This window comes from Tauraco erythrolophus, chromosome 22, assembly GCF_009769465.1.
Source record: "Tauraco erythrolophus isolate bTauEry1 chromosome 22, bTauEry1.pri, whole genome shotgun sequence".
Classification (NCBI taxonomy): domain Eukaryota; kingdom Metazoa; phylum Chordata; class Aves; order Musophagiformes; family Musophagidae; genus Tauraco; species Tauraco erythrolophus.
Window position 1 is genome coordinate 941525 of NC_141486.1, and position 11632 is coordinate 953156.

The following is an 11632-nucleotide window of genomic DNA, read 5'->3' on the forward strand; positions in this document are numbered from 1 at the left end:
TCACAGGGGCCTTTGGGGACAAGAACTCTGCACCATCCCTGAGGTCCCCAGCAGCCTGGGATGGGGTGTCCCCATAGTCCCCTGATGTGCCAGAGCCCCCCCCACCTCCTCCTCCTCCACGTTCTCAACAGCTGCCAGAAGAAAGAAAATTCATCTGCAGCTTCTCCCACGGACCACGTGGACCTGCCAGAGCCCTTGCTCCCATGGGAACCACCTGCAGCCAAGTCAACGTACCCCTGAGGAGATGAATGAGCCCCAGGAGGGCCCAGAACCTCAGCACTGGTAGCAGTGCCCTCCCCAGCCTTGGTGGAGGGAGAAGAGGGTCCACAAAGGACGTAGTTGCTCCTCTTCCTTGTCCTTGCCAGAGGACCCACGTCATCCCAATGCCACCAGCGGTGCTGTGAGGGTGCTGCTCCAGCCCTCGCTACGGGGCTGCTTCCAGGTACATCACCGCTGCGCCCGCGGCCAGGACAAAGGGAATTATTAGAGATGCAATTGGCCCACGAACAAATTGGCCATCAGGAAATTGAGGCTGGAGAGGAGAAGGTGGCCAGATCCAGATCCAGCCCAGGAGAGCAGCAGACGAGACTGCAACCAGCCCAGCGGCTGCAGAACAGGAGCCTGCGAGGAATGAGATTATCCACATGGCGTCTGCGAGATGGGAGCCACCGCGGCGCGGTGCCAGGGAGGGACATCACCCGGGATGGAGGCACCTCAGATCCAAGCTGCCACCCTGCTCGGAGAGGTGGTGGGGGGTCCACATCCCCTGGCAGTGGCACATGGGATGCCCCTGCCCCAGAAAACTCAGAGGTGCTACAGGATGAGCTTCATTTCGGAGCCCTTTTGGGAGAGGGAAGGCGCTGAGGACACAGGGTGCCATCGCAGGGTCTCGGGGGTCCCTGGAGCTGAGCTGTGCCCAGTGTCCAGCCTTGCAGCTCCCTGCGAGCAGAGCCACCAGCGAGCAGAGCTGTGCGTGGAAATCTGGGGCAAAAGCCAAAACGAGCAAGTCCTGAGGCGCTGGGAGGAAGAGAAAGTCGCTGCTGGAGAGTGTCACAGTGACATCCCCGCTCGAGCACGGACATGCCATGCTCAGGCAGGCAGGGCCGGGGTTACGGCAGGGCACCCCGGAGGATGCTGCCTCTTCGTGTGTTCCTGCTTAGCCAAATATGTGAGTTTTTCTCTGGGGAGGCAGCTCAAGACGGGAAAACTTGGCAGCAGCGAGGCCCAGGGAAGGACAGGCCAGTGGGTCTCCTCCGGGCCACCCCGTGGGAGCAGAGAGGCCCTGAGGGTGTCCGTGCGGGTGTTTTGCATAATCCAAGAGTCTGGGAGTCCTGGGATGCTGGTTGTGCATGGTGCGTGCCTTGCTGCATCCCTACTCCCAGTCCCTCAGGGCAGTGGGGAAACTGAGGCGCAGAGCTGTACAGCACCCCTCTCCCAGTGCTATGGATGGTCAGAGAAGGGTTTGACCCTCCCAGCTTCTCAAAAAAAAATCCCATCCAGGGCTTCCTCTTCCCTTCCCTCCACCCCCTGGGATGTCGCCGAGTCTCTTAGCAGCACAAACCACGCTTTGGGAGCCGCAAGCCCAGCAAGATCCAGGGTGGAGGGACCAGCTGTGGAGGGCAGGCAGGGAAGCCTGGGGGTGCAGGCAGGGTGCTGGCAGCAGGGCACTCTGCCCACCAGGTGCCCAGCCGGCTCAGCACCCACCAGCATCTGTCCCCCATCACAGGGACAGCGCTGCCATGGGCGGGCAGGGTCCCATCACCCGCTGGAGCTCTCCTGCTTGCTCCATGGGTGCCAAGGGCACAGCCCACAGCCCCCTGATCCCAGTCACGTGGCAGTGGGCTGAGTGGGCAGGGTGGTGGTGGGCACTGCTGCGAGCAGGATCTGGCCGGCCTGTGCTGCCCCAGCTCCTCACTGCAGGTGAGAAAGGTAGATTTCTGCTCCAATAGCCCCAAAGAAGCAGCTTTTCCCTTTGCAAAGTGTTGTGGGAAATGTAGTTCCAGCCCAAGAGGATTCTGCTGCGATTTGGGGCACCCTCTGCCCTGCGCCCGTCCCCAGGCTGCCCCAGCCCCACGTGCACAACCCCATCCCCAGCACCCCTGGGGCTCCTGGGAGCGATGGGTTTCTGCATGGAACTGCTTGAGGGAAGATGTTGGGGCTCTGCATAAGGCAGTTGGAGGGTTTGGTGATGGAAAGGGTGACACTGGCTGAGGGCATCACGGCAGTGTCACACGGCAGGGACGCGGCTGGCGCAGGAGACCCGCGATGGCCCGGTCCCACCCCACAGTGTGCTCAGCCACCAGCACAGGAGAGACCGGCTGCAGGACAGGAGCTGTGTCCCACACCCTGGGGACAGGACACGTGGCAGGGCACAGGCTCCCAGCAAAGCCAACCTTGTCCCCCAGCACCCAGAATCAGGGACACGGTGCACTGAAGCCCGGGTCAGGGCTGTCTGTGCCCACCCAGCAGTAAGGACCCTCCTGAGAAGCCCAAAGTCCTGCAGAAAAATGCCTGTTCAGAGCACCCAGGGGACACACAGGGGACTTGTGGGTGTTGTGCCCAGGGCAGGACAGAGCACTGACGCTGTGACAGTCCCCCCAAGCCTTGTTTCCCTAGGCCAGGCTGGCAGCATCTCCCATTGTCCCTGCACCTTCCAGTTTTCCCTGCAGCTTCCTCAGGGATGTGGCGGCACCGTGGAGACCCAGGCTGGTACCTCCTGCTGCCCCTGAGGAGGATGCCAGGGCTGGATGTGGGGCTGGGATGCTCCGGTGCTGCCTGCCACCCAGCTGCCCTGCTGGTCCCCTCCGGCCCCCCTGTCCCCCCCAAAGGCTGGGCTCCTGCTCTGACCTGCATCCACCCAGGGTGGCCACCTCCTGCCAGCCACAACCAGAGCCGTGGGGCAGGCATGCTGGGCTGTGTCTGAGCTGGAAAGAGGGGACAGGAGGGGACCCCACAGGAACAGCCACTTCCAGGGGAGCTGTGGGGGGTGGCCATGGGCTGGGAACAGCTCTGGTGGCTGGGGACACCCTGTCCCCACGCTGGCGATGGACCCAGCTACATCAACGGTGGTGTTTTCCTTGCTGGTGGGAAGCTGTGAGCTTGGGGAGCTTGTGGGCAGCACTGCCCTGCCCGCAGCCCGTCCTGCTGTCCTGGCAGGGCTGACCTGCCCCAGAGCCCCGCCACAGGCCCAGCAGGCACCGGGCAATGGGACGAGGCAGCACAAGGGTGCTGAAAATCAGCATCTTTTCTCTTCTAGGACTCCTGGTACCAGGGACTGGCACACGTGCCAGCCATGTCACCTCATCCAGCCTTGTGCGTTTCACCCTTCAATGATGCCCTGGGGCCTGCACAGGGTAACGCCCCCCTCAACCTGTCCTGGAAAATGCTCCGTTGGTGGGCACAGGTTCACACCACAGCCAACATCCCACCACAGATCCTCCTGATGCCCAGGCACACACCAGGTTGCTTCAGTGCAGCATGCTCAGTTCATGCCCGTCTGGCTGCCTGGGAGCCCAGGGATCGGTGGGAGGGATGAGGACCCCAGTGGAGACCTGGCATTGGGGTGTCAGGGTTGGTTCCTCGCGGGGGAGGTGGGGCACGGCCAGGCAGCATGTGAGGGACGCCTGGGCAGAGGGCTCTGGGTATCCATGGGGGCAGGCAGAGCCTGGCAGGTGGGTCTGGGGGACGTCAGGAGGTGCAGGTGCCAGGTGACCTCTGCCCAGTGCTCAGGACCTGTGCACGGTGCTCAGTGGCCTCTTCCCAGTGCCTGGTGCTTGGTGTTTGCTGCTTCCGACAGCCCCCTGGTGTGCCGTGCCCCCTCCTCGCTGCCCCCGTCTGCTGTCCGGTATCCATGTGTGGTGCCAGTGGCAGTGCCAGTGCTGGCGCTAGTGCCAGTGGGTGGTATCAGTGCCTTTACTGGTGTCCACTGTACGGTGCCAGAGCCAGTTCCAGTGGCTCATACCAGTGGCCAGTGCCCGTGTGTATGCTTGGTACTGGTTCTGGTACACGGTGCTTGGTACTGGTGGTCTTGCCCGGTGCCCAGTGCTCCCTACCCAGTGCCCCTGCCCAGTGCTGGTGCCAGTGCCCGGTACTGGTGCCTGGTTCCTTGTGCCCTCTGACCGGTGCCAGTGTCCAGGGCTGGTGCGGACGCGGGTGCGGGTGTGGCTGCGGGCGCGGGCCGGGCCGGGCGGTGGGTGCCGCGGCGGTGGGTGCCGCGGCGGTGGGTGCCGCGGCGGTGGGTGCCGCGGCGGTGGGTGCCGCGGCGGTGGGTGCCGGGCCGGGGCGGGCAGTCGGGGCCGGGGCGGCGCCGGGCGGGGCGGGCCGGGAGGAGGAAGCGCGGCCGGGCAGAGCGGCCCCGCAGGCGGCCCGAGCTGCGCGGTCGGTGAGTGCCGGGAGCGGCCCCCTGCCCGCGCCCCCCCCTGCCCCCTGCCCCTGTCCCTGCCCCCTGCCCCTGTCCCTGCCCCCTGCCCACCCCCTGCCCCTTCCCCTGCCCGCCCCTGCGCGCCCCCTGCCCCTGCCCCCTGCTACTGCCCCCTGACACTTCCCCTGCCCCTGCCCCTGCCCCTGCCCCTGCCTGCCCCTGCCCTTGCTCCTGCCTGCCCCCCGCCCCCTGCCCCTGCCACTGCCCCCTGCTACTGCCCCCTGACACTTCCCCTGCCCCTGCCCCTGCCCCTGCCTGCCCCTGCCCTTGCTCCTGCCTGCCCCCCGCCCCCTGCCACTGCCTCTGCCCCTGCCTGGTCCCCTGTCCTGCCCTTGCCTGCCCCCCGTCTGCCCCCCTGCCCTGCCCCTGCCTCTGCCTGCCCCCCTGCCCTGCTGCCCCGATTACCCTCCTCCCTTCCACCTGCCCCGTCCCCTGTCCCTCTCCCCACTGCCCCTGTCCTGTCCCCTCCTTCCCCTGCTTCTACCTCTCCTTCCCCTCGCACCCCCTTTCTCCCTGCTCCTTGCCCCACTGCCTGATGCCCACCTCCAAGACCTGTCTCCCCCAGAAGCTCCTACCCCACCCCACTGCCCTACCTGCACCCTGTCTCCCACTCAGCACCCTCTCTCACACCCCAGCACCCTGCCCACCCTCATGTCCCCCTGCCCAGGTCTCACCCTCTCCTGCCTCCTCTCCTGGCTCTGCCATCGGGGCCAGGCTGCCCCATATGGGTCGCATGTTGGGGTTCCGTGGGGCTGGAAGGGAGCAGGGAGCAGGGAGCACACCTCAGCACCCTGCTCCCAAACCCACGGGCTCTGCCTGGAGTCCCTTCCCCTGCCACGAGAACAGCCCTGGCACTGGCATCCCGCGTTAATGGGGTCTCTGTCTCACAGGAGGTGGGCAATACCAGCCGGGCTACGTGTGCTGACGACAGGCAGGGAGATGGATCGTGGCGTCAGCCTGGAGAACCCCTATGCCAGCGTCAACATCCCGCGGGACCAGTTCCAGCAGAGCTTCATCACTCGCTACCTGAAGGATGAACCCACCGTCATCACCAACCCTGCAGCTGTGCCCACCTACAGCGTGAAGGAGCAGGCGGACCACACCGGCAGCGGAAACAGCCCAACCATTTCCACGGAAAAGTCCTGGTCCCTCCCCTACAACCCCTACGCCAGCCTGAGGATGCCCAACAGGGAATCGCGCAATTCCTTCTACACCATCACCCTGAACAGGCCACCCAAGGGCCGGGAGCAGGAGGCCGAGGCGGGATGCGGTTGCTGCAAGTGCTGCTGCTGCTGCAGAAAGTGCTGCTGCGTCATCTCGTAAGGGCCCTCGCTGCGCCCGCGGGACGTGCTGACCATGGGATGGGGCCAGGTGGACCCGTGGAGACGTGGCTGCCCGGCCTGGGCACCCCGGGGAGCTGCTGCAGTGCCTGGCAGAGCTGGCAGCTGGGAGGTGGCACCGGCCGGACTCTGCCCTTGGTTTTCTCCCATGAGCTCTGCAGCCAGATATGCTGGTGATGGGCACCTGGCAGGTCCTGAGAGCCCAGCGCCGGGTACGGGGGAGAAAGACAGGTCCCCCGTGCCCTGCTGAGGTGTGGGAGCCTTGGGGATGATGGATGGCAACGCAGATACCACCGAGAAGTGCCCACACTGGGGATGGGGCTGCGCTTTGAGCCTGCGATCCTGTGCACTGACCCTGCCAGCCCGCCCTTCCTGGAAAATCTCCAGCTCTGGGGAAGGGGCAGGCTTTGCCCACCTGCCAGAGGGCAGGATCAGACAATGACAACACCGTGTGTGTGGCAGAGGAGGGCATTGTCGTCGCTGTCTTGGAGTGGTGGAGAGGAGCCAGGGACATGCCTCCAGCCGGGATGGCAACACCGTCCCCAGGACCTAATGCAGCATCATGGGGGTGCCACAGCGCCTTGCACGGAACTCTGGCTGGGTACTACCCGTCCTCACCACGCTGCCCACGGGACAGAGGGAAGGACAGACAGACAAAACATGGCAGAGTGCTGGGGAGCACTGCAGGACAGCACCTGACGGCACAGCACGGGTGCGGGTGTTGATGTCCCAGTGCCAGGAAACCCCCGGCCCCATTCAGTTCCTCCTGCCAGGCTCGCAGGGTGCTGGGCACCACCCCTCGCCCCGTCCCCATCCTGGCTTGGTGCCCTGCACCATGTTGGCTCCAGGTCTAGCGCAGAGGCCTGGCCCAGTGCCAGCAGCGGGGTAGAAGTGGGGCACCCCGTTTGGGATGCAGATCCCCATCGTTCGCCTTCTGCGACCCCCTGGGCATGGAGGCAAGGCGAGCCAGGTGCCCGCTGGCCTCTTCACCGCGTCGTGGGGCGGCTCCGGGCTGGGTTTTTGGCTGGTGCCGCCGACCTGGAACAAGCTGGCTGTTGTGTTGCCGTGCCGCGGGCAGCCGCGCTGCCAGGCAGCAGCTGCGTAAGCACGGGCGGCTGCACAGGAGCTGCCTGGTCTGCAGGGGCTTGGCAAGAGCGCGGGCGTTCGCAGATGACTTCAGGGTACTGCAAATAAAATTACAGCCGTCTCCTCCCCTGCCGAGCTACGCCTCTTCCCTCCGCCCTGGGTTTTCCGGGATTCCCGTGTTTCTTCTTGCTCATCCTGGCCTGTTGTGTAAGGGCAGTGCAGGGGGCACGCAGCCCTCTCCCCCCCCTCAAAACCAGGGTTTAACTGTTGCACCGCTGGCTTGCGGCAGCAGCAGTGCCACGCTGAGCTCTTCTGCTCGCTGCTGACCCGCTGCCAGCCTGGCCCGGGCACTCCCCTTGCCCAGGCCTTTCCAGTACAGCCTGCTCCTGCCTACTGGGGGACGCTGGCTGGTGCTCAGCCTGAGCCTGCCAAGCTGGATGTCTGTCCTGTCCTTTGGAAAGAGAGAGCCTGGCTTTGGTGGGGGGCTGGGGAAGAGGTAGTTTCCTGGCTGGGCCAGCTGGGTGGGCTTTGCGGCACTGCCTCGGCTGGCTGTGACCCCTGGGAGCCCACCAGCACTAGAAGCCCACCACTGCTTGGAGCCCACAACCAGCAGGGTCTCACCACCAGCAGGTTCTCATCACCACCAAGATCCTACCAGAACTGGGATCTCACCAGCACCAGGAGCCCACCACAAGCAGGGTCCCACCACCTCTGGGATCCTACCAGAACTAGGACCCCACCACCCTTGAGAACCCAGCATCGCTGGAATCCCACCACTGCCTGGAAGCTCACCACTCTTGAAATCCCACCAGCCCTGGGAGCTTCTGGACGGGTGGCAGTGGCTTGGCAGAGGTGAAGGGCAGAGCCCAGCCAGTTTGCCCCCCCTGCCTTGACGCCTCTGCCTGGCCCAGCTCCCATGCCAGCGGGTGGCCAGGGGGTGGGCAGCTAGCAGGATGTCATTGGCAGGGACACAGCCTCACACCGCCCACCCAGCACAAGGAGTGCTCTTGTTCACCCTGCCTGGACCGTGGGCAGCTCTGGCACAGGGACGGGCAGATCCACCCCTTGTTTGCTTCCATGGCTCCGACACCAGCCGTGCCACAGAGCCCACCTGCCGCGGGGCTGGGCAGCGATGTGGCATCACATCACTGTGTTGGCTTGGCTGAAACCTGCATCCCACAGAGGCTGCTCCATGTCCCAGGGGTCCAACACGCTCTGCAGGGGCAAATGTGGTTTGGGGAGGGGGAACTGTCTGTGGCAGAGCCCTGGGCTGGCAGGGTTGGCATCAGTGGGAGTGAGGGATGGCCCAGCCCGGGCAGAGTGCTGGCAGGGCGCATCTGCTGGCAGTGCCATGTGTCACTGCTGCCCTTCGCTTTGCCTAACCTTGGGGCAACAGCAAACAAGGTGGGAGAGGGCAGGCCAAGTGCTGCCTGCCAGACACCTGGCAATGATTAAGCTGGAGGCAGCAGGAGAGCCGGGGGGTGGGCAGGGGAGGGCATGGGGTGCTGCCTCAGCCCTCCACGGGCAGCACCCCGTGCAGAGTCCCATGGGTGCTCCCTGGGTGCGTTTCATCTTCAAAGGGTGCTCAGGGGTGCGGATGGCCGTGCTGGGTGGTTGGCAGCTCTGTGCCACCCTCTGTTTGGGTGGTGATGCACAGCTCTGGCTCATCTCGGGCAGACCTTTGCACTCCCCGAGGGTGCCGCTCCCTGCCCCACTCTGCCAAAGGTCCCTGCAGCTCTCGGGGATGAGTCCAGGGAGCAGGAAAAGACATTTCCCACCCATGTGCGTCACTGCTGACTGCAGATACTCCTCCCCTGTGCCCAGATTCGGGTGTTTCGGCGGGGCACACGGAGCCCAGCTGGAGCTGAAGGCTGATTTCGGGCAGCGTGCACTCTGTGTCACCCGGCATGTCTTGGTGGATGCACAACCCATGTCACCCAAGGGTGACCCCCATCCCGAGCCCTGCCTGTGGGTGCAGGGTGGGTGAGCAGGGGTGCACAGCCCAGCGCTGGGGGCTTGCATGCAAAGGGCAGGCGTGGCTGCGGGCAGCTGGGCACAACCCCTTGACGGGACGCAGCTCTGCTGGGATCTGGGAGGGGGACACAAGGCTGATGGGCAGGGACTGGACAGGGGCTGGCATGGGGTAGGAGGGTGGGCAGAATAGGGAGAGGGGTGTGTGTGTGCAAGGAAAGGCAGCCAAGTGGTGGTCACTGCTCCTGGGCAGTGCCACAGGTACCCCTAGTTGTGCACAGAGCCAAGCCCACCCTGCTCACCCATATAGTCTTTTTTGGGCAGGGCTTCCCATGGCCTGAAAGGACTGACCCATGCCAGCTCTGAACCTTGCCCTGTGGCAGCTGAGCCAGGCCACCCCCTCGCTTTGGGTGGGAGAGTGACTTCTTGCCACCTTTCGGACATGCCCGGACATCTCCGGGCATCCACTTGCCTGCCCATTGCTGGGCACATGGCCTTGGAGGGAGAACACTCTGCCCACCTGGTGCCAGCTCTGCCCTGGCTGCTGCCACCCACCCTGCAGGTACCCTGGGACACCGGGGCACACCCTGATCTGCCTAGAGCACACAGCCCTTGCCCCACCTCAGCCAGCGGGTTTGACCAAACCCGAGGTGCCCAGCACAGCCCTGTCCTGAGCCAGCTGCCCTGCCAGCCCTGCCCCACCACCAGCCTGGCAAGGGGAGGGCAAAGCCCTGTGTAGGATGCCATCCCCGCACCTGGGACCCATGGGCACGCACACCTCATGGGGAAAGCTGTTGCAGAGGCTGTACCAGGACCCTGGGTCAGGATACGGCCCCCGCACCCCCGCTGGTGGCTCTGCTGCCTTGATCCCGAGCACCCGCCTCGAGGGGCCGAGTTTTTCTGCAGAGCCCGGACACCCCGTGAGGCTCTCGGTCTCCGAACCCCCCAAATCTTGCTGCCGAGGAGGGCTGGAAACGTGGCCCGAGGGCGGCTGAGCTGTCTGGGGAGCGGGCAGCCCAGGGGAGCCCTGCCTGCTCCTGCCCGCTCCTGCCCGCATGGCTGCCTGCCCCTGCCCGCATTGCTGCTTGCTCCTGCCTGAAGCAGGAGAGCAGGAGCTGCTGCCCTCTCCTGCTCCCACGCAGAAATGCTGCTGGGTGTCCTGGCACTCCTGCCCTGCCTCCAGGATGTGCTTTTTCTCCTCCAGGATCCTGGCTGGATTCAGGATCTGTCCCCCTGCCACGCTCCCCGGTTTAATTCTCCCTCCACCTGGAGCACCCCTCGGGCAGAGGCCACTGGAGCGAGGGCTGTGCTGGGGGCTGGTGGCCACTGTGGTGCTGTCACCTCCTGGGGTTCACTGTCCTGAACCTTGCGGGTGTCACTGAGAGGTGCCAGGCTGCCCCGAGGCTGCTGACAAGCATCGGCCGTGGCAGTGCCAAGGGGGACTCAGCCCCCAAGGCTGGAGTCTGCAGCCCCGACTGGAAGAGTAGGGGCAGGTCACAGCTGTGGCCGTGGCAGCGATCGCGTCCTGGCACCAGACGAGGACCATCACCCCACGCGTGGGCACTGCCAGCTCAGACCACGCTGGAGCCCCCCAGCCCCTCCACCCCTGCGAGCCCGGAGCCTCCCTCTGCCCTCCCACTCCGGCCACAGCCGTCCCCGCAGCCCCAACCACCTTGGCTGGAGCGCGACGGGGTGTCTCCATCATGTGCCTCGGCGTGCCGGACCGCAGGAGGTGGCCGAGGACGTGGAGGACTCCGCCGCTGCCACCCAGGTACGGCAGATGTCCAAGCCCTCTCCACCCACAGTGAAGCCCCGAGCTCCTCGACCTCACTGGGACGGTTTCTTCTGCTGGCGCAGCAGAGCTGCGTGGTCAATGTCTGCTCCCGGGGCTTAGATTTCGGAGGTCTTTGTTATCCGAGTGCTTGCAACCCAATCTCCCAGGCTTGGCTTCCCGGCAGCAGATCCGATAGCGCCTGTCCCTGAAAGGTGAGCCCCTTCCCGCTGCCACAGCCACCAGCGGCCACTGGGACCTGGCTGGGGAGCCGCTGGCAGCTGGGACCCCCAATGCTCCCCACGGGATTGCCGCAGCCCCCTGGGACAGCGCAGCCCTTCTGCCACCACTCCTGAGGCTCTGGGGGAGCATCTCAGAACAGGTAGGGACGGGGGACGGGGAGAGGGATGCCCGTGAGTATCCAAATGCTTGAGGGCACCCACAGGGAGGTAGTGGGGTCTTGGTGGCCTCCAGGAGAGGTTTGCAAATTTGCTGGTGGGTACCAGACCCCCCTTAAGATCAGGCTTCCCAAGTCCTTCCTGCCAGCCTGCATGCCGCTGACAGCTGTGTCACGGCAGCCTGGCACAGCCTGGGGCTGGTGAGAAGCAGAGCTCTGGCACTGCCTGGTCCTCTGGATGCTGCCCCCCTGCACACCCAGCTGCCACATTCCTACCCACCCCATATTCCCCACCAGCCCAGGACCCGGGCAGGATGCAGAGGTCCAGCCAGCCCCGAACTCTCCCGAGACACCAGGGATGTTTGGCAGAGCTCCAAGCAAAGGTGCAGGGGTGGCACCAGGGAAAACGCATCCCCCGTGGATGCAGGCAGAGCCGTCCGTAGTGGCGAGGTCCTGCTTTTCCAGGCAGGGCTGCCCACGGGGCGGGCGGGCAGCAGGCAGGGATGTTGGGCAGGGAGCCTGACGCCCCTGGGAACCCACCACGTGGGGCTGGTCCCCGTATCTCCCACACATCAGATGCACTCAGAGGTGGCAACCCACGCCCCGGCCGGGGGTCTGACGGCTCCTCTCCTCCTCTGCTCCCCAGC

At 65.3% G+C, this 11632-nt stretch overlaps 1 protein-coding gene across 1 annotated transcript; it reads left to right on the forward strand.

Annotated features, from left to right (window-relative positions):
- Nucleotides 1–5317: 5317 nt before the first annotated feature.
- LOC104381921 (uncharacterized) lies at nucleotides 5318–5743 on the forward strand. The gene has a single exon (XM_009989750.2). It carries the CDS (start codon nucleotides 5360–5362, stop codon nucleotides 5741–5743), a length of 384 nt encoding a protein of 127 aa, XP_009988052.1. The 5' UTR covers nucleotides 5318–5359.
- The last annotated feature ends 5889 nt before the right edge of the window (nucleotides 5744–11632 follow it).